The 26,142-nt window shown below is 43.5% G+C and overlaps 1 protein-coding gene across 3 annotated transcripts in view; it reads right to left on the minus strand.

Annotated features, from left to right (window-relative positions):
- Positions 1-5,905: 5,905 nt before the first annotated feature.
- Positions 5,906-26,142, minus strand: part of SLC9A3 (solute carrier family 9 member A3) — a gene marked incomplete at its 3' end in the record, with an annotated part of 109,752 nt that continues 89,515 nt past the window's right edge. For 2 of the 3 annotated variants that reach the window (XM_080976650.1, XM_080976651.1), the window contains exons 9-17: positions 24,294-24,364; positions 22,872-23,001; positions 21,377-21,492; positions 20,209-20,338; positions 18,481-18,654; positions 14,660-14,717; positions 12,546-12,653; positions 11,411-11,654; positions 5,906-9,806 (exon numbers count right to left, since the gene is read on the minus strand). In XM_080976650.1, the coding sequence (XP_080832776.1) occupies positions 9,803-9,806; positions 11,411-11,654; positions 12,546-12,653; positions 14,660-14,717; positions 18,481-18,654; positions 20,209-20,338; positions 21,377-21,492; positions 22,872-23,001; positions 24,294-24,364 (1,035 nt within the window). Of the gene's footprint in view, positions 9,807-11,406; positions 11,655-12,545; positions 12,654-14,659; positions 14,718-18,480; positions 18,655-20,208; positions 20,339-21,376; positions 21,493-22,871; positions 23,002-24,293; positions 24,365-26,142 lie in introns of those variants that run through there. The other variant, XM_080976652.1, reaches the window with a different exon arrangement.

Genomic DNA, 26,142 nt, shown 5'->3' on the forward strand with positions numbered 1-26,142 from the left:
TTCCTTTTATGGAAAGACGCCAAAAAAACCTTTCCGCTTTGTCTGGTTCGATAATCAACTCAATTTAGCACAAAACAATGGCTTGAGCCTGAAACGCCAAGTAGAAGTCATGCTTCTTGAGGCCACATGAAATACAACAGGAAGCATTAACATTCCTGCTGAGGGAAATCACCACGATTCATAGACTTTTGAAGATAAATCTAGGGCTTGTCTAGTCCAGTTTATAACAGGATAACAGCTGTCTTTGGGGAGTGGATGTTAAAGCAGCTCTCTGGGACAGAAGTGCCTGGTAAGAGGCTGCTGTTTGCTTCCAGACACCTGACATGAGTCATTTGGATAAACAAAACCTTTTCACATTGCAAAAGTTGGAACTGAACAGCACCTGCTACTGCACTCCCTTCTCACGGCAGATGAAGCAAAACCAACGAGAGGCTAAGAAATAGGAAAAACAACGATCCAGTTGTTGCACCTAAAACAAAATTTTTCTGAATTTGGAGGGAAGGGGACTAAGCTATTAGCCACAAGATTAAGAAAGAAAATAAATAAAACTATCATAACTGCATTAAAATGGGAAATGAGATCTTCTCCACAAAACATATGTGAAGAGTAAAAAAAAATATATTTCCTGTTTGTACCATTCAAAATCCCCTCCTTCTGAAATGATAAAAAGAAATTCTTAGTCCAAAAAAAATACCAACTGTAAAGGACACAGGGGTAAAACATATGGAAACAGCAGTTACAGAAGAAGAAGTAATAGAAGTAAGAAAAAACCTAAAGGTGGGAAAGTCTCCCGGCCCAGACGGACGTTCTTCACTATTCTATAAAACATTTAAAGATCTAATAATTCCATATATGACTAAATTGTACAATGACATCTTAGCTGGCGACTCACTGCCAGAAACTCAAGAATTAAACTAACATGTAAATATCATTCTCTGGTGGAATCTTATAGCCCAATTTCTCTACTTAATCTTGACTATAAAATCTTTACAACAATAATGGTTAACAGAACGAAAGCATTATTGGGAAATACCTCCACCTGGACCAAGCAGGTTTTGTTCCAGGACGCAAAATTACAGACCCAGTTAGAAAATTACTGAAATTAATATACCACAGCAACCAGAAAATGTCAACATTAGCCTGTCTATCATTAGATATATTTAAAGCATTTGATTGTGTAAAACCCAGGTATTTAATTAAAGTGATAAAAAAAGTTTGTATTTGACCCAAAATTCATTGGATTATTAGAGAACATTTATGGCACGACATTTGCCACAATTAGGTTAAATAATATAGACTCACAAAAACGTCAAAATGACTGTGGGACAAACCAAGGGTGCCCACTGTCGCCTTTATTATTCGCCATAATCTTGGAACCACCGGAAAACTGTTGTTGTTGTTTTATTAATGATTTTCAATTTTATACATTTCAATAATTTTACAATCATTTTAACATTTCAAAACTTGACTTCCTTCCCCCTTTCTGCAATTACCGGTAAATTTAAGGAACTGCAGAAAGAGGGGGAAGGAAGTCAATGTTAAAATGATTGTAAAATTATTGAAATGTATAAAATTGAAAATCATTAATATAGCAGCAGCAACAACAACAACAACAGTTTTCCAGTGTTGATTGGATCTGATGTGATATATTTTTAATATTTTATTCTAATATAATAAATAGTTTAATATTTAAAATTTTCTGCATATCCAAATTATATTTATTTACTCATTTATTCATCTACTTTAAACATGTACTCTTCTAAAACTGCAGCTTGTTACAATAATCCTGCCAATGCTCTTATCTGTTTACAGTTTATTTGTAAATATTCAATAAACCATTTCTATTCTTTTATAAAGTGTTTGTTATCTTGATCTTATTTTTCCAGTAAGTTTTGACATTTCTGCATATTTCATGCAGTTTTTGTATCCATTCTTCTTTCTCTGGGAGTTCTTCTTTCCATTTTTGGGCAAGTAACATTCATGTCGCTGTAGTTGCATACATGAATAAATTTCTATACAGTTTGGGTAGTTCTGTCCCTATTATTCCCAAAAGGAAGGCTTCTGGTTTTTTTACAAACGTTATTTTAAACATCTTTTTCAATTCATTATATATCATTTCCCAACAAGCTTTAACCTTACTCCAAGACCACCACATATGATAGAACCTTCTTTCTTGTTACGTTTCCAACATTTACTTGATTATGATTTATACATTTTTCCAATTTACTCAGTGTTGTATATCATCAATATATCATTTTCATATACAGTAATTTTCTTTTAGACCATAACATGCTGTAAATTTTATATCCATATTCCACAATCATTCTCATGTTTCCATATCTATATTATGACCAATATCTATTTCCCAATGTATCATCGAAGCTTTTACTTGCTCATCCTTTGTCTCCCATTTCAATAATATCTTATACATTTTGCACAGCACTTTTACACCACCAGAAAACTGTTGTCTGGAATTGAAGAACTCCAATATTTCTTAAAGTAAAATTTCTTAAAGTAAATTTTCAAAAATCAGAAGTAATGTTATTTCATACCCCCTCCCCAGCTTCAAAAAACCTTCTCTAAAATGTTACAAATCCCAATAGCTTAGAAGTTTCAGCTGCTCAGGTGTTCTGATTACACACAGTTTAAATAAGTTGTATCAGACAAATTATGGCAAAGTATGGAAAACAATAAACACAGATATGTGGCGCTTGGGAAAAATGAAACTTTCTATTATGGACCTACTGGCCACAACCAAAATGATTATTGTTCCAAAGTTATTTTTGGTCAGGGGTCCCTTTACCCTTTACTAAGGAGAAGAGAAGAATTGGCAGCATGTTGTGGATGCTGAGGAGTGCTGGCACAAGCTTGGGAACCCCAAGGGAAGAAGGCTCAGGGAGTGGTGTTGGGACCACTCACTGTGGTTGGAGGGAAAAGGGGGCAGTGTGGGAGGAGGAAGTGTCGGAAGCAGAAGAGGTCACAGGGTTTAGTGAGCTGGAAGAGGCCATGGAAGAGAGCAGTTCAGACATTGAAGCTGAAGCGGAAGCTGGAGAGGAGGGGGGCCAAGAGGCAGAGTTGAGACAAGCTGCTGAAGAAGCCAGAGAGTCTGCCCCTCCTGCTGTGACCAGGCCCACCACCACCCCAGTCTCTCAGAACACAGAGGGGAATGAAGAGGGCAAAACAAAGAGGTACAAGAGGGATGAGTAGTGTTAGAGCGTGATAGGAAGGCAGGAACATTCCATCCTTGTAATTGCCTCATCGGGGCAAGAACTACTGGGAAACGTTGCTGTGATCGCTAGGACTGCATTGCTTTGGTTTCTTGAATAAAGAGTTAACTTCACTAACATTGGTGTTTTTATTGCTGACCTACTCCTGACTCTGGCTCCCAACACAGCACAACCCCCAGCCACCTTGTATTTCAGGTAGAGGGGGGGGATCGGGTCTGGGAAGCACCTGGCCTGGGACTTTCACAAGCCTATTAGTGTCTTTGCTTGGAATCACAGTGTGCACAGAAGGAGGTGGGTTGTGTGCTATGTCCCCGTCCCCCCCCCCCCCCCCGCAGCTGAATGTTTCCAAAAGCCGGTCTTTTGCCATTGCTGAAACTATGACCAAAATCTCTTTGTTCTCCCATGGCTCTTTTCTAGCTCAGAGCAATGTATTTAGAATGTTTGCTTAAAAGCTGAACATAACTTTATTAGTGAAGCTTTTCTGTCAAGGCTGCTGTAATTTGCAAAACACAACCATGTCCCAGTTGGCTTTAGTTTCAGGAATGGGTTGCACCAAGTACTCTCTTTGTGTGCATCTTTTAAGAAGCCCAACACATGCTCAAGGAACACCATGGCGTGTTCTTACCCTAATTTCACCCTTTCTGATTGCTCATCATCCTTGTTTTCCTTCCAGTCGCCTCTCTCCCTGCTCCCTCCTCCTCTAACCTCATTGTTTTGCCCAGCTAGCTATTGTGTAAAGTTTCCTTGGTTGCGGTAGGCAATACTACAGAATGTGCACACCAAAGCCCAGCTGCGTCTTGCATTCCTAGGCAGCATTATAACCCCACTGCCCTTGTTGTTGAAAAGACTGCAAGCCTGGGACTCTCTCTTAGCTGTGCTCCCAAGTGTTGCCTTTGGACAGGACCAGGGTCACAAGGTCGCTGGTCCTAAACCTGCTGTCACTGTAATGGAATAAAGTGGTCATCATTCTCATTTTTACATTGGCTTCTAATTACGGATGACATCATTCACAAAGAATCCAACAGAATAATGCAATGCGGGAGGGGAACTCACACATAGGGAAACAGGAAGCAGGATTTCAGAATGGAAAAAGCAAACGAGACCCTTTGAATGGCTTGCTCAAATTAAGACTGTGAAGCGATTTTGTGCACATTTAGGGTGTGTGTGTTAAACTGCATCCCACAAACTACTTTCTCCATAGTAATCTGCTGGGGGCCACATGTCCACAATCAGCCTTGAAAGCACACTATCAGTCCATCTGTGCTATGGTAATTGGCCTATTGTATTTATGCTGCTTCCACTCAGATATCAAACTAAATGATGGCTTACAGTAAGCAGTGTGGAAACTCAAACCAGAGTTAGTTTGTGTTCTAAATATGCAACAAGCAAGCCATCATCTCAGCTCCAAATTCACTCCCATCTCCATGGAGCAGCAGCCTCTGGAGGTGAAGGAATGGCTGTAATTATGCTTTACTAATTCAGACATAGGGACGCGGGTGGCACTGTGGGTTAAACCACAGAGCCTAGGACTTGTTGATCAGAAGGTCTGCGGTTCGAATCCCCGCGACGGGGTGAGCTCCCGTTGCTTGGTCCCTGCTCCTGCCAACCTAGCAGTTCGAAAGCATGTCAAAGTGCAAGTAGATAAATAGGAACCGCTCCAGCGGGAAGGTAAACGGCGTTTCCGTGTGCTGCTCTGGTTCACCAGAAGCGGCTTAGTCATGCTGGCCACATGACCCGGAAGCTGTACGCTGGCTCCCTCGGCCAATAAACCAAGATGAGCGCCGCAACCCCAGAGTCAGCCACAACTGGACCTAATGGTCAGGGGTCCCTTTTTACCTTTACCTAATTCAGACATAATTCTGAACCATGGTTTGCAAACCATTCAAACCACTATTCTGCTTTTCCAGACATTGACATGCATAGTTTTATTAAGCCAGACGTCATACCAAACCATACTTAAGCTTCTTTAGCTATGAAGCCTTGAGTACCTGTATCTTCCCTCTCATGGGACAAAACGTATTTCAGAGGAGGCAGTTTGATTAAACCAGGAACCCTACTGGGGATGGATGACTGCCCTCCCATCCACATCCTGTCCTGAGAGCATCTTTCCATAGCGACTTTGAGTTGAATTATAGAATCATAGAATTGTAGAGTTGGAAGGGACGCCGATGATCATCTAGTCCAACCCCCTGCAATGCAGGAATATGGGGATCAAACCTGCAATCTTGGCATTATCAGGACCACACTCTAACCAACTGAGCTATCCATGACTGGAGCCTGCAAACTGCTTTGCATCCAAGTGTTTCTGAGCAGAGCTCTGATGCCCTGTTACCTAAGGTTCTTTGGTTCCTCCCTTCCGTAAGGGGTATTGCCAAGATGAGAAATGATCTGGAAGAAATGCATAGGACTCCCCATTCCCAGCTACTGTTGCGGTCTTGAGGTCAATAGCCATGAGAACTGCGCGGATCCTTCAAATACGGAGGCAATATACCTCACGAGCACCAGAAGATAGGAGAGCACCACAGCCTTGTTTGTATGCTTCCAGAGGTATTTGGTTAGCTACTGTTGGAAACTGTAAAATGGGCCTGAGGGACCTAGATGGCCTGACCCAGCAAGACTGCTCCTACATTCTTCTTACATTTCCTTATCAATAGGAACCTGCTGACATTATAAAGAAATAGATCCAATAAGTTATCTTTATTATATATCTTTTTTTTTGGGTAATGTGCAACCTTTTTAAATATACACTTTGGGATACCGTACATCAAAGTCCTACAATTTATCATTTAATGGTCCTTGTGCAAGCTAGTATTTAAACATTTATAAAGACATTTATTTCCCAAGTAAAAGAGTCACTTAATAATATCACAAAGAAAGTCGAGACTTCCTAGAAATCACTGCAAAGTCATTAAAAAGCACCAGCTCTTTATAGTATGGTTTTTAAGGCACATTATAAATATTTTTCAGCTTTTCCTACATAAAATTCTGATTTGTTCACACATAGACTACAGTATATTCGTCTCTTCACAGTTCAGAAAATTCATTTGAATAAAGACTGTGTCCATCACATACACACACACACACACACACACACACACACACACTGCCACAAATTCAACAGGCTTAATAGTGCAACATAGCAAAACAGAGAGAGAATACACCATTTAATATATCCTCTTTACACAAAATAGACAACGATTCTAAATTAAAGCAAATTGTCCACTGATGGGCATATTCACTTTTATTGCCCTTATTCATGAGAGTCTCTGTGTTGATTATCAGCTTACAGCCTTCAACAGAAATCCACTCACTCCAGCGTAAGTTTGCTGCCAACACCCCCAAAACCATGGGAGAGCATTAAGCATTACATTTCTCCCATTAAGCCAGTAGGTCTTTAACAGCATGGTCATATGCCGAGTTCAATGAGACTTACTTCCAGGTAAGGGGATATAGGATTACATCTGTGATCCCTTAGCTTTGGCTTTATTGTGCCTTGGCTTTTACACATCCTAATTTTTCACTTCTAGACCTGAAAAACGCCTTCTAAATTCAACATCATCTTGCAACTAATTTTCACAGGGAGAAATAACAGATAAATTTTTCGTGGTGGGCATCCCTTAAAACAAGAGGCACACAGAACTGAAAGGTTGCAGAAATGTACATGACATTTGCTAATACATATCTGTGATTTAGTGTACTGAGATCAAACCAAATATCTATGTGAAAGTTATATCCACACAAAGCTGGACTCTATAAGGAAAGTTTTGCCGGCACTTTAGTAAAAATGAGGCTAAGGGCATATCAAAGACCAGAGAAGCAACTTTCATAACACTATGTGACTTCCCCTCAAAAATTACACTTTTAAATGGAGTTAGTACACATGTCCAACTACAAACCATCAAGAAATGGGCATGCATGTATGAACTGAAAAATTAGGCATTTAAAATCACAAAGGTACACTGTAGAGAAATTTGTTTTAGAGGAGTCCTATATTTGATGTTGAAGGCATTCATAACCATGCAGATATAAAGAGGTTTTGCTTCGTACAATATTTGATTAAGTTTACCAGCAAACCAGAATCAGAAACCATGGATGGAAGTGAATTTATAGACCATGGTTTAAATAAGGTTGCCCATGCTGTTTGGATTGACAGTTCTATAGTTGCAGCAAGTTTCTTCACTTCCAGAGGCCACTAAATGCAAAAACTAGAGTACTGAGAAGAAAGAAAATTACACTGGAAAAGCTGCTCCATACTATGGTTTGGAAGTGATGTCTGACTTGAATCAACAACTCAGCAAGCCATTCGAGATTTTGGCTCCTTCTATTCACGACTTGTTCTGAAATGTGGTTGACCTGCCTATTCCATTACAAAGGGAGAATGTTCTTTGTAATGAGAAAATGCAGTGTTCCTGCCAAGTGTAAAACAATATTGGAAAGTAATGGCAATTGTGAAAGTCAGCAAAGTCACCAATTTTTACATTACTTTTGAGAAACCATTAAACACTGTAGGCCAATGTCAATTTTTTAGACTCTCACTTTCCCTGGGAGTAAAACACCATTGAACTCAATGAGACTTTTTTTTTTTTTAGTATAGGACTGCACTGTAAGTCTTTTAGCTGGCCCTAAATCATAATCTATTTAGTATCAAGATAAAAATCAAGCTCTCCTTTTGAACACACACACACACACACACACACACACACACACCAGACTATCAATTTACAGTACTATGAAGCTTAAGTGACCTGAGGTCATGGCACTTAAAAAGAACTGTCAAACACAGAAGACGACAGTATTTGAGGAACTACAGGTATAAAAAAAATTTTTTTTATAGATTTTTAAAATTCACTCTGTAACTTGTCTACTTTTCTTGATGAGATTATATCATGTGGATCAACTTAATTTATTTTTTTTAAAAAAAGGTGAGACCCACGCAGGCTCCTTTGCACTAAAATTCTACATCAGCTTTGGAGGGGGCTGTTTATAAAGCAAAACATTATTTAATTCCCTGCAATATTGATTGTGAGAATTAAAAGGCCATAGTTCAATTAGCTATTCACTACTTAAAACATTTGACAGTAAGAAAATATATCTCCTTTATCTTTCACAGTTGATAAAAAGGCACTACTCCATTTCACCCAGAATACTTTTCTGCAGATCACCTTACAGTGCAATACTGTGCATGTTTACTCAGAAATAAGCCCAGCAGAGCTCAGTGGGACTTACTCCCAAGTAGGTGTGCACGCGATTGCAGCCTTAGTGCGTGTTTTTGGAAATATGGCATAGGAAGGAGATGCAAAGCTGCTGAGAGTTCCAGGGGTTGAACCAGGAACTGCAGGGGTCTGCTGCCGGGATGCAGTTTAGCAGCCAGTCTGGATGCTCTGTGTGGCCATGATAGCCCATTGCAGCAGCACAGGGTAACACCAGCCCACTGGTAGGCAGACTGAAGCCTCTGGGTTGGCCAGGCCTGGTACAGACACTAGGAGCCAGGCCTAGACCTTTGCTTGGTCAACAGAGCAGGGCATGTGCAGCTTCCAGTTCAGCCCACTGATCTTGGGATCCCTAAATTGGAGATCACACCTTCTGAGTCTGGGTTCCAGTATGGATGCCCTTGTGCTGCCCTAGATGGCCCTGGCCTGGTACCAGCCCTAAAGCCAGCTCCATTTTGAAAATCTTCATATCACAAATCCCTAAAATAAATACTTTTTTTTTTTTAAGGAAGTACAGGTTGTGTGGGGGTTGCATTCTGGGTCATTGCGTGTCTCAGCGATCACACGTAAGCCTGTTCCACCCCCTCCCAAGGCCGAAAACAATGTGTGGGTTGGCGGTCGCACATCTATCGGATGTGCACAAAATGGTCACCACCTGTACAGTATATTATCTTGATGTTTGAACTTGAGTTCCTTCAGCGTGAAACATAGCCAGCTGAACTCAGAGTTCAGTTTTTCAAATAAAGTTTTCTACAAAATCTGGCCACGTTTAAACATTCTCTTTTAAAATATATACATACATAGAGTCTATATAATTCACATTCTTTCTCATGTGTTCCCCTCACTCAAGTCAAGACTCACAGCTGAGTTTCCTCTTGCTCCCGGGGTGGGGAATGTGAAAAGATGCCAACTTTTAAAGTTTAGGACGCTGCACAGGTTTCAGCCTGTGGGGAAAACGAGAACTCTGAACCCGTCTTGCTGCTGCTGACCTGTGTGAGCTTGTGCATTAAGCGGCCATTTCTTCTTTTGAGTGTTCCCAAAATCAGATTCCTGCTTGTGAATGTGAATTCACTGGTTCGTACCTAGTGTCAGTATAGTAACTTGTATTAAAATGCGCTTGATGGTCCCTTGCATTCAAGACTGCTTGCCAGCGGAGGCCAGGTAACTCCTGGCGAGAAAGAGTCAAGGGTTAAAATGTCCCTGCCTTCCAGAGGTGTGTAGTCTCGTTGCCAAGGCCCTTCAGGCACACTGGACCCAAGCTGAGGCGTTTCTCCGATAACAAAATCCGATTTTGTTTGTTCGTATTCCCAAGGAGGGAGCATTTCATCTGAAGAATGTCCTGACATCATAACAGCAAAGGTTGGGTCACCTGTTGTGGCAAAGGAATTGGAAGTCAGAATACAGTTATGTCTTAAATGAAAACCAGCTACAGCTTGGGTCATCTTAGCAATTTTGGTTGCTGCTTTCGAGGTATGTGAAATAAACGTGGAGATCGCCTATCCCAGGAGTAGGCAACCTAAGGCCCGGGGGCTGGATCACCTTCTCAATCCGGCCCACAGACGGTCCAGGAATCAGCGTGTTTTTACATGAGTAGAATGTGTGCTTTTATTTAAAACGCATCTCTGGGTTATTTGTGCGGCATAGGGATGCATTCATTTTTATTTTTGTTTTCAAAATAAAGTCTGGCCCACCACATGGTCTGAGGGAAGGTGGACCGGCCCACGGCTGAAAAAGGTTGCCGACCCCTGGCCTATCCCGTGAAGTTATGAAAGGTCCATACTGCAAGGAGAGCTCTGAATGGCTTTTATTGTGGCGCCACCAAGTGGACATTTAACTGATTCTACTAATATATCTTTTAAAATGCAATCCTTTCTATACATACATTTGGGGGCATAATCCAGTCCACCAGGCCACAGCACTCATGAGCTGAGAATTTCTAGGTGCTGAACAGAACCCTGTCTCCCACCTGTGTGCAGGTAACAGGCAGGTGGGATAGGTCAGGGTGCACTTCTAATATATCCACCCAGCCCTCCCCCTTGCCTTGATAAACGTTACTCATTCTCTAGCGCCATGGGCCACTTGCACCAAATGGAGATGCATCCCTCCCTTTCACCCAAATGTCTCTTGTGCCTCTGAGCAGATTAGGAAAGCAGGACTCTCATGCTCCCTGGGGAACCCTCTGCATGTGGATGTGCTCACAAATAATGGACCGTGCCTTTCTCTCTCCCTCTCTGGTTACTATTTAAAATGCCGGTACTGTATCTAGTTGGGACAAACGTTTCTTTTCCAACAAACTGTACAGCATTAGGGATTGTAGAAAACCCAGACTTTGGGGGAACATCCTCTGTGTTGTCCTACATGCTAAGAACTCCCCAGATATGCCTCTGTCAGCCCCCCCCCATGCGCACACACCTTGTCAGCCCCCAAACTTATTATCAACCCCAACAACTCAACAAAAACAGTAGTTCAGGAGGAAGACAGAACACACACAGAGAGATTTTTGCCTCATCAGTAGGCCTGCTCTGCTGTGTGGGGGTAGCACTGTCCCTTGCATTTGTGAGAAAAGCCTACTCTACCTTTGTGTGACTGACATATATTTAAGAAAATAGAGAAGCATAACCATATATAAATCTACATTCAAAACCTGAACTTCTTTTGCTTCAAAACAGAAAATATAAAGTTAATGCTAGAGATGACAGAAAGATCAAAAGGAGGCAGAGAATGTAAAGAAGAGTTTGGACTGCCTTTGTTCCTATGGGATTTCTAGAATTACTGAATCAAAGGTGATCGCTGAAGCGGATGTGATCAAGTGAACTCTGGACCATTAGGATCCCCAAACATCTAAAAGACGGCCATTTGGCTTTCTAGTGCAGGATTCCTCCTTGAGAAGTTCAAAAGAAAAGAAAGAGAAAAAGATGAAACCTCAAAAGTGAGAAAATAGTTGTCTGCAAAAATGCCTAAAATATTACTTACATGTGTGTTGATTCTGGGAGGAAACTTCGAGACCGCTCTTCAGGACCATCTACTTGCAAAAAGGAGTCTACAGATCTATTGCTGAGTCGAATGGGAGCAATCCGCTGGAAGTTGTTTGGAGAATAAGGTATCTGCACTCTGGCCCGTTGGGATGGCACCACCATCTCTTCTCCAGAGAGCCAAGGCGAAAACCTCATGGTGGAGTTTTGTTCGATATCAGCTGAAAATACTGGATTATCAATGCCTATAAAAAGTCAGGGAGTGACAAATTCAGTTGTTAAGTAAACAGGCAATAAGTTCACTGGCATGCAACAATCTCCACCCAATTGGCTAGGAACACAGAATTGTGTTGGGCTGATTGCAGAGGTGGTTCATCTTCATGTAGCTTAACGAACTGAGATCTCCCTTATTGCAAAGAGCAAAGCTCCCAGCTTCCTTGACCCCTTTCCTCTGTAGGACAATATTATATCTACTGCATCGCAATATGCCAAGGATACTTTTCATTCAGAGTCCCATTCATGGAGGTTACTAACAGACCACATAGAATGATCACAGAATCATGGTATTGTAGAGATGGAAGGGACCCCGAGGGTCATCTATTCCAACCCCCTGCAATGCAGGAATCTCAACTAGATCATACATGACAATGGCCATCCAACCTGTGCTTAAAAACCTCCAAGGAAGGAGAGTTCACCACCTCTCTTAACAACACAGAACTTCGTGATAAACCCACATAAAAATTTTGCTACCACTCTGTAATATTTCTCTCTCCATTATAACCTGAAGCACTATTTCATCATCCCAGGGACAGAGTTGAAAGTGATTACTGAAAAAAACAGTTCTGCATTGTAATTGTACTGCACAATTTTGCAATTTCATGATGAACCCTTTAATGTGTGTGACATTTTTTGCAGGGTTTTAAGCAATCAGACTGCATTTGAATTGGATTTCAGATTTAGGAAATTAATCAGATTTTGAATCTGTGCAAATTCTTAATTTAACACCAGTTATGGTGTCCTTAATCCTCAGTCTGTTGTTATAACTATAGTTACTTATGTTAGATAGCATCATGATAAAAATCAAGATATGCTTTTATAATATTGCAGAGGTGAAATCGCGCCATTCATATCCTTACCACTTGTATCTGTGAAGTTCTGCTTGGTGACATTAGCAAGGAATTCTATTGCTCTCCCTGTCTGTAGATTGTCATAATCATTCTCCTCTGGTTCAGAAAACTCAATTTCTGGAAGAAAACAATATTAATTTACAGTACAGTCTTATACAGTAGTGCAAACTGAGGCATTTTTTTTTTTAAAAAAAAACAACACTCACTCACTGCTGGAAGTTTGGCTAATTAAACAATCTATGGGGGGGATATTATTTTTGTTTGTTACTATGTTATATATTTTTGTGTTTTTATATTGTAAACTACCCTGTGATCCTCGGATGAAGGGCATTATAGAATATTTATTTATTTATTTATTTATTTATATTTTAAACTGCTAACCTTGGCTTGGTTTGCACGTAATGTTAATCCAATGGCTTAGCGCAAGCCTCAACTGTGTGTGCTCTCAGGGAAGAGGCAATATCTGCTTGGCTCTTCTGGGCCTTCTGCTGCTGCCCTGAGTGTGTTGTCTGTATTTGGACTCTTGATTTAGCTTTCTCCAGACAGAGCTCAGGGCTGCCACACGTCTGGGAAATGCCAGACATTGCCAGGATTTCAAAGTCAGAATTGATGTCTGGAGGGAATTTCTGAAAGGTGGCGCTTTGTCCTGGATCTTAGGCCAGTCACAACCACATTTTGGGGGTTTGTCTAAAAAAAGTTCAACAATTTCGGTAGTTTCCTGGTTTTTTTGAAATATGGCAACCCTATGTTATGGTTTGCAGCTCATAGCGTGTCTGAGAGAAGTAAGCCAAAGGCATACATGGGGGCAAGAGGAAGTTACAGAACAAAGCACTATTCAGGAGGGAAAGAAATAAAAAGGGGAGATAGGCAGTGGATGAACAGAGGGGCTGGCTGAATGTAAGAACAGAGGGACAACAGGAAGGAATGAGGCAAGAGGAATGGAGAGACTCGAGGGAGAAGCACCCAGGGTTGTTGACACACCATCTTGTTCCTCTGCTTCATGGACATGCCCACACTCCAATCCCCTTTGCTTCCCCACCAGTCTCCTACAGAGCCTGGAAGCCTCCCCTGATTCAGTCCAAGGCAATGGCCCCCTGCTCCACCTCAGAAGGCCCACCTGGCCTTGGGCAGGGCCTCCTGGGGCTGCAGAGCTGGTGGGCAGGAGGGCACCCACAGGAGGATGAGTGGGAGAGAAGAGGAAACTGAGTCAGGGTGGTCAGGGGGGACTGGGAGGGGCACTGAAGGAAACTAATGCTTTAAATTATCATGATGATGATGAAGAAGAAGAGTTTGGATTTGATATCCCGCCTTTTACTCCCTTTAAGGAGTCTCAAAGCGGCTGACATTCTCCTTTCCCTTCCTCCCCCACGACAAACACTCTGTGAGGTGAGTGGGGCTGAGAGACTTCAGAGAAGTGTGACTGGCCCAAGGTCACCCAGCAGCTGCACGTGGAGGAGCAGGGAATCGAACCCGGTTCCCCAGATTACGAGACTTAACCACTACACCACACTGGCTCTGCAAGTGATAAACTGCAAATAGAGAGGGAGGGGATAAGAAAGGGAAACTTACACAAGAAGAAGTGAATATAAAAAGGAGCAGGGAGGAGGGATAAAAGAAACCGGGAATTCTGGGGGAGACGGGGAATAAGATGCAAGTTAGATGTGAGGGGGTGTGTGGAAATAATAGGAGATGAATAAAAATACTTTTAAGAGATTTATGGGGAAAGAGGGGAACATAAAAAATGAAAATCCTTCTCTAGTTAAGAGCTCTGGATGAGCAAATTGTATCTAAAGTGGAGAGTCTGAATCAGTTAATGTTCTATCCTTAGTTTGAGGAAAGCTGAACTACAGAATTCCCTGCCACAAAAAACTTGTTGTGGCAAAAATTTCCAGAATCAAATGATGCCAATGGTTGCCAGCTGATGATGCCAAACACTGCCCCCATTTTGTGTCTGGGGCCAACTCTGCATTGCCATGGTTCGGCCTCAGTAATTTTTGACCATCTCAAGTGGGCCTGGGGAAGATAGTTTGAGAACCTCTACTTCAGACAATTACAACAAGATACAAACCCAAATATATTTGCAAATGGGAGTCAAGGTATTAGCAATTTAACAGCACATTTACCTTTTTCCTTTATGGCTTCCGAAGAGAGATTACCATTTGGAATGACATTGCTATTTCTCTGAAATAAACAAGCAAAATGACACACACATTTTGGTACATAGCATATACAAGCAGAATAAGTTTGGAATCTTTTTGCGGGCCCAAATATTCCAGTGGTGAAATAAAAAGTGAGTTTCCATGTGTCACATAGCAGAAAAGCCTTGTGAAGCACCTTGCACTACACCTTTTCTGTGTTTCCATTGTATAAGGAGCTCTCACCTATTTTCAATTTGTGTAATCAAAATTACATTCATTGCTCCAGGATCCAATAAATGGAGCCCATTTCTCCAGCAACAGAGCTGAATGACCTGGCTTGCATGACACTTGGGTTTGCCCAGGTCTGGCAGTTAGTGCGGAGAGCTTGACCACAGGCCAAACCTTGGCTCAGCTCTAGTAAAAAGGGAAGAGGAAGCAACGCGGCTGTGAGCTCCTCTCAGGGAGCTCACACCTTCAAGCAGTCTCCGTGTGCCATAGACTGGCCTGCTGTGCCATGCAAACCAGGTCCATGTTGTCTTCTGGTAGTGCTTGCCACCTTGCCCATGTGTGCACTTTGAAGCCATTCCTTTATCGCAGGCATCCCCAAACTCGGCCCTCCAGCTGTTTTGGGACTGCAATTCCCATCAGCCCTAGCTAACAGCACCAGTGGTCAGGGATGATGGGAATTGTAGTCCCAAAACAGCTGGAGGGTCGAGTTTGGGGTGCTTGCTTTATCGGTTGTAGAGCTGGTGCCTGCCAGTGTCTACCTAGAACTAGTCTTAGCTGCAAGTTATATAATTGTGTTGGCATTCATGAAATCTTATCAACTTTTATCAAGTGAGACCGTGGGAGAATCCATGTGCAGAGGGTTGTCACTGTTCACCGAAAAATAAGAGCCAAGGCTCATTTCATCTGTTAACTGCTGCTCAGGCCAGCAGAGGTCACCATCCCCATTCTGAGACACAGCTTGGCCATCAATGGAAAGTGCAAGAAACTCTGAAACCATAATCACCATTGCCATCAAAAGGGGGCATTACTACAGATAAGCATAATTCCTAGTCCCAGGCATGTTTATTCAGAGGTGGTCCCACTGAGCTCAGTGCTACTTCCCCTTGGACAGCGTGTATAGGATTGCAGCTGCAGCCATAAAGTTTTTATTATACCTTCAGACAATTGCACAGGTGGTGATTAATAAATTCATGTCAATGGTGATGATGAAAACAACGCACATCCTGTAGGTGCAGAGAACGTGGCTCCAGCTCCCAAACAAAGTCTTTCAAAATCTCAGTTATGCATCAGCCTAAAGCTCCACTAAGTCAGCAGCAGTACTCAGTGATCATATCTTCTGTTGGTCTTTCCACAGATCTCTTAGTAACACCAATCAGGCTGGAAATGTACTGTGAGTGAAAAAAACAACCCTAACTCTCTATCATTGGAAATGCTGGACTTGTTGTTTCTCGCCCCTTGCTGCAGAAGCAGTTGATTCCTTATGCGGCAGAACTCCTGAGTTCCACTGTGGGAGGACCCACCAAGAAATTAGCCACCCTAAGGGTCCTAATAGTTCCTCACCATGGATTACTGGCTCCAGCACGGCAAGGCTAAGCTCTCCATAACTGGCAGAGATGGCAGGCTTTTGCCATCACTGGATCTATCCCCCTCCTCCTGCGAGCTTTTTAGATAAGGAGACGGGAAACTGGATCAAACCAACAGATCAGATCCTGGCCTCCCCCACTGCTGTGGGCCACTCTGGCAGATGGGCAGGGCCACCCACCTCTCCCTCGCCTGTTACTGTTATGATGTTGGGGGACCACTGCAGGGGAGCTTGCTGTCCAGGCCAGTCAGCTGACCCACAGCAACAGTGAGCCCCTTTGAAGCGGCCCTTTTGCAGGCGCACTTTAGATTCAAAGTGGCCTGTGACGGGGCTGGGGAAGGGTCAGGATTTGGCCTGCCAGCCAGGTCCACTTCCCCACCAACGTCTAAAAAGCTGGAGAAAGGGTTGGAGTTGCAAAGTTGAAGCTGATTCTGTTTGGATCACCAGCATTTCATGATCTCTGCAGGCTCTTGCACAAGGAAGGGGCACAGTCTGCATGCCACTGACTTCTGGCAAAATCAAGTCCCCATCTACTTATTAACTTCATTACTTGCAGCATTTTTGTGGCACCCCATAACATAAAGATTGCTGGGCAGCTTCAAAGAGGTACCAGCATATTGCATGCATGGTGCAGAAGCAGTTTAGCACAGTGGCTCTCCCAGCTCATTTTCCAGCCACTTCTCCTTCACGGCTGGAAAACATTTGTTCTTACAAGTTTTTCCTTTTGGCAAAGTTGTAGCTTTACATCCAGAAAATTCAGCATACACGAGTCCACATGTGTAATTTTGCAAAGAACTCAAAAGATCGTTTCAGAATGACAGGGACAAATAAAGTGAAATGATTTGAAAAGAGTAGTAAAGTGAGGCAAAGGCCAATGGAAAAGAGGGCAATAATCCTGAACTGCAGAATGATTTGTTTGTTTGTTTATTTTATAAAAGTATTTATACCCCACCTTTCCATTTAAAAGAAAACTCACAACACACTATTAAAACACACCAAAACAAAAACAAACAAAAACAACTAAATAAATAAAATATACAGCAGCAAAATGTTTTTTTAAGGAAGGGAAAAAATCAAGGCAAAAACAAACCACACCAAAGCAAGCCAAGTAGAAGGAGAGAATTGAGATTACTTCTTTTTTTAAAGTCAACACAATCTCCCAGGCTCTGCCCCATCCTGCCTGTCTCAGACCCAAATTATGTGTGACATTATATATGTCACTTGATGTTGCACGTTTGTTTTTCGAATTAAAAAATAGCAGGTGCGGTGTGTGTCTGTGTGAGACACACAGGGCTGGGACCGTGCCCAGGAGGGGTTTAAAACCTCCCCTCTCTCCATGTTGCTGCAACCCCAACACAAAATCCCCCCACTGTTTAGATTCCCCCACAATGTTTAGATTCCACCTAAACATTAGGAAGAACTTCCTGACAGTAAGAGCTGTTCGACAGTGGAATTTGCTGCCAAGGAGTGTGGTGGAGTCTCCTTCTTTGGAGGTCTTTAAGCAGAGGCTTGACAACCATATGTCAGGAGTGCTCTGATGGTGTTTCCTGCTTGGCAGGGGGTTGGACTCGATGGCCCTTGTGGTCTCTTCCAACTCTATGATTCTATGATTCTATGATTCACTGCTGTTTGGCATGGGATGGAAGGGATTCCATCCAGGCCAAGGAAGCTTGACTCCTGTGCCAGAAAGAAGCTCTCTGTCTGTGCATCTTAGGACCAAGGTGCAAAGGCTTCAACACCTCTCGCTGCATGTTGTGGCCGAGTCCTGAAAGCCTTCCCTCATATCTGCTATTTAATGTTTGAAAACAATCACACAACTCCAAGGGGCTGCAGAAAGCTCCTCCTTGTTCACTGCCTCTTACACCAGCAAGTGCGACCCACCTGCTTGGTCCCCCACCCTCCTGCCTCAGAGGACTTTGATGGGAGCTGCTACCTGGCTGGCAGCAGCCAGGGGGGAAACAAAGGATGAGGGCAAGAAACGCTGCCTGGGTAACCCTGGCACCACAGGGACACATGGCTAGAATAGAATGTGATTTCACTGTGAAAACCTTTTGCAAGCTGCTGTGCGAGACTCTGGGGGTGGGTTATAAATATCCTAAATTAATAAAGCGTTTGACCCATCAGAGACCTGGCACCCTTACGAGGGCATGGGCACCTGGCCTCCACATTCCCTCCCCCTGTGTTAGTGAGGCAATCTCAACTGCTCTGCTCTTACTCTTTTTTGGCCTCGGTCTCTCTTGTGAATTTTGTTCTTCTTAGGGTGGCTCATGCCTAGTTTGGTGCTCTTGAACGACTCCAGGCGCCTCCTCATGGTCCTGTGGAAAATCTCTTTGTTTTGCTTATCGTCTTCGTTGGTGGATAGTTCATGGCGGCTGTACACATGCTTGTGCTGTTGGCAAGACAACAAGAATGATCAGAAGGCCAAAATGGATGTGTGTAGAACAAGCACCCAGATACAAATCCTTGCCCCTTAAGGCCTGTTTCTGACCCCTTGCTGCTCCTCCCCACTGCACCCTGGACTTGAGGCATAAAACTATAGAGAGAGTTCAAACAAAAGCTCTTTACCAAACCAGAAGGTTGGTGCTTCAAGGCTGTGGGCGGGAGTCCTGCACTGCAGGGGCTGGACATAGATGACTCTCAGGAGCCCTTTCAACTCTACAATTCTATGAATGTCTGAACCAGTTGGGATTATGGAAAACAACCAAGTACCTCTCCCTGCCCCCCCAAACAAGAGGACCACTCAAATTCCTAAAAGAGAGGGGAAAGCCCCCAGTATTCATGGTGTGACAGCAGCAATGGGGAATCTGAGGACATTCACATATCAGTGCAGTACATACAAGTTGGATCACCCCTAACCATTGGCCATGCTGGCTGAAACAGTGGGGCCATGGGGGCTGTAGCCCTGGGCGCACAATGGGGGGGCGAACCAGGCGTCTGCCTGAGATCCCCCTCCTCCTCATGCCCTGCCGGCGGCAGGGGCGGGAGAGCATGGAGGGTGAAGATCACCCTCCAAGTGTCCTGCCCCCGCCTGTTGCACCCAGCCAAGGCTCCCCCTTCCCTGGGTGAAGGCAGACTTGGGGGTGGAGAGAGGCTGTGAAGAGCAAGGAAGCTTCTGCTTCTTCACAGCCAGCCCAGCGGCGAGAGGAGCATTGCCACCTACTCTCCTGGACTGGGGCGCACAAGTGCACCCCTGCATGGGTGCCACAGCGGGCTCCCTTCGTGCCCTGCCCCCTTTGGGGGTGCACCCCACACGCCCAACCGGGCACTGTTTACCTCCATTCTGCCACTGGGTTGAAGCTGATTGGAGCTGGGAATCCAACAGCGACCAGAAAGTTGAACACAACCCCCCCCCCCCCGAGTCTGTATGTACTGTACAAAATAAATCCCAAAGAAGAACACAGGTGGGGGCACTTTGCAACCTCCACCCCAGAGCTGCTTTGGAGATTTCAAAGCAGAGTTGAGAGAGGAAGTGTGAGAGACTTCTGCCTCCTCTCCCAAGCTTCCAGGTCTCATCTGAAACCAGGGAAAAGTGGGCACATGCATCTCCCTCCAACGCAAAATACACATGTTCCCACTTATAATGAGACTTAGGAGAGTTGGATCATCCAAAATGGCTCTCAGGTTTGGATCCAAAGAGCCACGAGCAGAAGAAATATAGCAGCTAATGCTGTCCTGCAAACCGTTCTGAAAAAGAGTACATGGAATGCTATAACTGGTGGGGTTTATAGCACTTCTCATGCTCTTGGTTTCACATGCTCTTGCCCATGGCAGAAGAGCTACTTCCTGGTTGCAGAATTATAGAACAGCTCTTGCTGTGAGCTACAGCTACTCATAATGAGAGACAAAGGTCCATTTTGCTTCTATTCTATTTCTCCCAGAATATCCAAATATTGTATTGTTAAGAGTCTCCTATTCTGGCACTGGGGTGTTCTTAAGATCTCACCTCTTGCCTGGGCTTGTACAAATACTGTTGTAGAGTGTGGTGGGTGAACATATCCTCTGCATCTCGGATGCTTTTTCTTCTCTGCTCCAGGGCTTGCATATCAAGACACACAGAACTGGCAGTTTCTCTCCTAAAGCAAAATAGACAGATATATATTCATTCTTCCATTCTCCCTCCTTCCCTCCCTCATCTCTCTATTGCTTTCTGTTCAACAAACAACAAAACCAGTGAATCTAGAAACATTAAAACACAGACATAATTGAATCCACACAAAACTATTATTTGATACGAATCTGTTGTCAGTTTAGAAGTGGCCTTTGCAGAGAGTTTCCATCTCTCAGAGGAAGCTAGAGAGGGACAAGCTCCTGGTGGCTCCTTGTTACACTGAGCACACACACCTGGACTTGGCACTTTCTGTTCACCAGAAAGGAATACATGTGGAACGTGAGCAATTGTCCTAAGGGTGTGTAGGCAGGCTCCTAGTTTCTTACTGCAACCACAAAGTTGGAAGACAGCAGAACAGTGTTGGTCTAACTAAGGTATGTTTGAATGGTCCCCATCCCAGAAATTGTTCATATATAGAAAACCAGCAGCACATGGGCAGGAAGGAATTTCTTGCATGAGGGTTCAAACAAGCAATCCCACACCTGTAGGCTATATTCTAATACACCACAATTTACCTGAGAGTAAGCCCCTTGAAAACAACGGGACTAGTTCCTGAGTAGACATGCCTCAAAATGCTGCAGTGCTAAACATACTGAGCAGTACATTAAACACAGTGGGAGTAGACATACATAGGATTGTGCTGCATAACTCCTTTAGATTGCAAACCCCTGGGGACAGAACTACTGACATTCAGAAAGACTGCTATAAGCTGCTCTGAGCCCATGGAATAGGGTGGGCTACAAATCAAATAAATAGAAGCAGGAAAGCCAAGTCAACCACTTCCCAATCCCATCAATCTCATTGGGAGAGTTAAGTGCTTTATGGAATCTGTCACATTAAAAGCACTGGAACTTTAAATACTTAACTCTGGCTGGACTGTACCCAAAAGGTACCTTTTCACATTTCTTTCCCTACTGGACTTGTGATGCATTAGCTTTTGAGCTATTGGCAGAAATAAAACTGGATTCATAAAGTACGAGGCAAAACTTGCAGCCTTACTTACAGCAACTGGGAAACAGAGGGCTCTCCATTCATTTGATTAATAATGCTGAAGTCCACATTGGCCGTGTTGTCAATACTTGCTGAGCGGATAAATGCCAGAGAACCTCTTCGCTCTCCCTGTTCAACAAAGAATACAACATACACACTCACACACATGGGACTATGGGGCTTTCAAGTAGAGAGCAAGTTTTATTTTTTACTATGGCTCTTGAGCTACTGGAGCAACAAGAAGCATCATGAAAACATGGAAATAGTTTCATATGGTTTCTCTGAGCTAAAAGCAATAACAAATAATATTCATACCTCTGGAGAAATGTTTTCGCTAACTAGAACAAGTCCCGGTAGATTATGTACACTGGAGGTTTGCAGGATGTAGACTGGGATCTACTTGATCTCTGATCAGTTTACAATAGATTGGCAAGGATTCTGACTCCCCTTAGTTTAAAGGCAGCAAGTAAAAGCAACAATCAATCTGTGCCACCGCTGGCCTTATACTATCTGCTTACAGTGGTACCTCGCAAGACGAATGCCTCGCAAGACGAAAAACGCGCAAGACGGAAGAGTTTTCCGTTTTTTGAGTCGTTCTGCAAGACGAATTTCCTTATGAGCTTGCTTCGCAAGACGAAACGTCTTGCGAGTTCTTGCGAGTTTGTTTCCTTTTTCTTAAAGCCGCTAAGCCGTTAATAGCCGCTAAGCCGCTAATAGCCGCTAAGCCGCTAATAGCCGTGCTTCGCAAGACGAAAAAAACCGCAAGACGAAGAGACTCGCGGAACGGATTAATTTCGTCTTGCAAGGCACCACTGTATCTGACTAATGGAATAATGGATTATCTCACAGGGTTCTTCATCTGTAAAATCTGAGTGTTTTAGAGGCTAGTTTTAGAATATTGTATTATAATCTCTTAGCTGTAGCAATTCAGATGTAGTTTTGTATTTAAGCAATGCATGATATTTTAGAGTATGGCTCATAGGTTGAGGTAGGTTACTGGCTCCTGGAGACACAACTTTGTGTGCATCTGCCACTGGCTGGTAAAAATAAAGTATACTCCACAAACCTGAAATAAGACCACCTCTGCTCCAAGTATCAAGGCAGGTACTGAAGTGGATTCTTCAGAAGTGATGGACTTTAAGATCCAGCCATACAAAGAGTTAAAGTTTGGAGAACCAAACAATACACATCTGACCAAAAATCATCACATAGTGCTATGAACCGTAATCTTTTGTTCCTAAACCTGTTGACTCTTATGTTGCTTGTGCCAATGAATCTCTGTATTATGTATGATCTCTGTATTATCTCCAAGATTACAGATATAACCTTAGATCCCATTCATTACAACAGAAGAGAGTTCAACAGACTTATAATTATCCTTGAAATGAATGGGATGAAAAATGCTTAACTTGGGCCTGATTATGTATGCTAAAGTGCTAATATATTACCAAAAGGCAGAAACAAACCTAAAATAGACATGTTTCATCATGAAATATATTTAGAATTACCTCAGCCACGTAGCTAATGGCATCCTTCAAGTTGAGCTCACGGAAAACTTTAACAATTCGGTCTCTACTTTTCTGAGCAGACCTTCTCATCAGTACTTTGCTGAGGACTTGCCTGTCGAAATTAGTCCACCTGATGATTCAAACACAGCATATGTAGCAGCTATTAATTAAATGGGGCACATTTAGCATTAGGTAATCAAGGTTGGCACCCCATCCCATGGTGTGGAGACAATAACAATATAACTTGAAGACATCCAATTCTTTTTTTGTGATTGGGCTCAAAATGGGTAATTAGAGGAAATGGGGCATTTTTCTTTGGGGCACACAATATACAGTCAGGTCAGAGAATCCTGTAGCCAAATCACCAATGGGAAAATTTCACTTTTTTGAAAAATAAATAAATAAATAGGTGAATCAATGTTGGGAGGTAAGGCTAGTGTTGCCCTCTGTACCCCTTTTCTGAAGCAGGGAGCTAACCTCTTACCTCAGAAGATCTAAGACTTTTTACTACCTGAAATGCAGCCCCAAATACTGCCATTCCCTTTTAGGGCCAACACTAATAAAACAAACAAGCAACACTTTCTGCACCAGTTCCTGCCCTCATCTGTCCGCCCTCCCAGTGCCACCTGTAGCAGGTCCCTGCAGCACTGGTTCCCAACACCAGCCCACCTGATGTTCAGCTTTTCACTGCAACCTGCATGTTCTTTAATGCCGCCCCCAATGTCCCACATCCCCTTCCTTCCAATGAAGGGGGGTCAGTCGTGCTGTCTGCTGTTCAGGACAGATACACTCAACCGCCCAGCCAGACCAGGGGCAGCAACAGTAAGCAGTTGGGCCTTGCTGTCACCCTGAACTGGGGAGGCACGTCCCTCCCTCTCTTGGACCCCACTATGATACCTGAAGGCTATGGAAGAAGTGTTCAAGGTAAACAGCAAGGGAGACCTTCCAAGTTATTTTGCCAAGGCATACGATGTTAAGAGAAGCTTGTCGAGTTAAGCCCAGAGGGGCTGGGTCAACCCAGTCAGATGGGCAGGGTACAAATCAAATCAAATCATGGTTTTAATGGCCTCACAAGTTTGCCTTTCCATGGACAGTAAAATGCAAACTAAGAAAATAAGTATTTGGCACCCATAAGAAGGGGATTAAGATATGGAAATTTTGGAATTGTTTTAAACTGGCACAGTTAATGCAAAGAGCTGTAACTCTGATGTCAAAAGAGTGGGAAGAATTCCAGAAATTCCAAAGCTTACGAGAAAGGGTTTTCCCATGTGCCGTTTCTCAGCATTGACCTGTATCGCCAAATATTAGTTTGATTAGCAGATGACCAGATGTCAGGCTATCCTATCATGCTATTTTAGTCCACCTTTTCCATTCGTCAAACTGTTCCATTCTCGTAACACAAAGGTGCCTGACTCCACTTACTTGTCTCTCAGGTAATTATGTCCTATTTGACCAGATATATCTTCAATAGCTGAAAGAATGTGGTCAAAGGCCTGTGAAAACAAAGACCACAAAAGGTGGTTGGGTAATTGCAGACTAACATATAACCGTTTAGATGCAGACAGAGGCTGGGCTTGGTCAACATATACACACCAAAGATAAAGTACCACTGTGAGAGTCACTCTTGGTATCAGTAGTGCAAAAGACCAGATTCTGACCTCTGTCCCAGAGCCTGGGACCCTGACTCTGCACCTTCCACATGCTGTCAGTAGCATTGCTGATCACAGGACATGAGCACTGCTCCCTACAGGCTGTGTCAAGCTACTCTCAGCAAAGCCAGGCCCTCCTGTATCCCACCCGGAAGGGTCCAGCAGCCCCCGCCTCCCCAACATGCAAGTTATTTGCAGCAGGAGCCGAAGTGGCCAACCTCAAATACCTTGGGGGAAGGTGCCAGTTGGCTGCTTCAAAGCGATCAGTGCAGGGAGGGCTCAGCTTGCCAGGCGCAATTCACACCTCTGCCACTGTTTAAAATCACAAGTTTTTCCTCTGTTTCCTTATTTCAAACTTCTTCTGTTGTTTAAATGCACCATTTAAAAACTTGCCCTCGCTTTTGCTCCCTTCCCCCTTTATGCAAAGCCAGGAATGTGACGAGGTACTACAAATTCTCCAATGGGGGCCTGTGCAATGACAGCTTTACATTTTTATGTATATAGGAAGATACATGTATGTACACGTACGTACACACAAACACACACATCCCACCACCATAACAACCACAGGAAGCTTTGGCAGCACAGAAAACACAAACATCGTAAGTTTAGTCTATCAAAAGCCTGTGGGCCGAGGGGAAGGTAAATCCTTACCTGGTGCCAAAAAGATGCCAATGATGGCATCTGGCAGACATTCCACAGATGAGGAGCCACAATTGAAAAGGCCCTCTCACTTCTATACTAACAGTGATCTCATTTTCTGGGTATCTATCCCAGGCATAGGCAAACTCAGCCTTCTGATGTTTTGGGACTACAACTCCCATCATCCCTGACCACTGGTCCTGTTAGCTAGGGATGATGGGAGTTGTAGTCCCAAAACATCTGGGGGGCTGAGTTTGCCTATGCCTCCTGGCCTATCCTTATGTAATCAAAATGGCACAATCGGTGCACAATCAGTATGGTTTACAGAAGTCCAAAAACAGATGTGGATGAAACAAACGAATGCTGAGTGATTGTTTGCAGGAGGCGGGCAGAAGGGAGTATCCATGGCTGCCTGAAAGTCTGAACAGGAACACCCTGCACTGCAACATATTATTACAAGTCCCACTTGTGTAGCTAAAATGGGTTTCATCTGTATATGAAGATACCTCGAATCACAGAATTGTAGCGTTGGAAGAGTTTACCCACTGCTTTGTGGGATATCTTCGGGAGAAGGAAAAGCTAAGGAATACACTTGACACAAATCCAGAGTGGAGTCCCTAAGGCGGTAGAAAGGTGCCTCCTTCTGGTGGCTTCTGCAGCCAAGCTGGTGCCAAACGTATTGCTCTGCTTTCCTTTGGACCACATCAGTGAGGCCGAGGGGAAGGGTCTTGTTGTCTGGGCAGCCCAAGACCTCCATACACACTGTCCAGGCTTGTGCCCTGGGGAGATCACTTTGGTGCTACTAACACAGCAGAAACAAGATGGAGGCAACAGTTATGAGCTCCCGGTCTCTACAGCCACAGCAGGCGCTGTGATCTCTAGCGGATTGACTTCACCCCGGAGGCGCACTTCATTGTCTCTCAAGATAGATGTCAACAACAACAACAGAAGAGTTGGCTGTCCAGCCCCCTGCAGGCTAT

Source organism: Podarcis pityusensis (assembly GCF_964106645.2).
Source record: "Podarcis pityusensis genome assembly, chromosome: 13".
NCBI lineage: Eukaryota > Metazoa > Chordata > Lepidosauria > Squamata > Lacertidae > Podarcis > Podarcis pityusensis.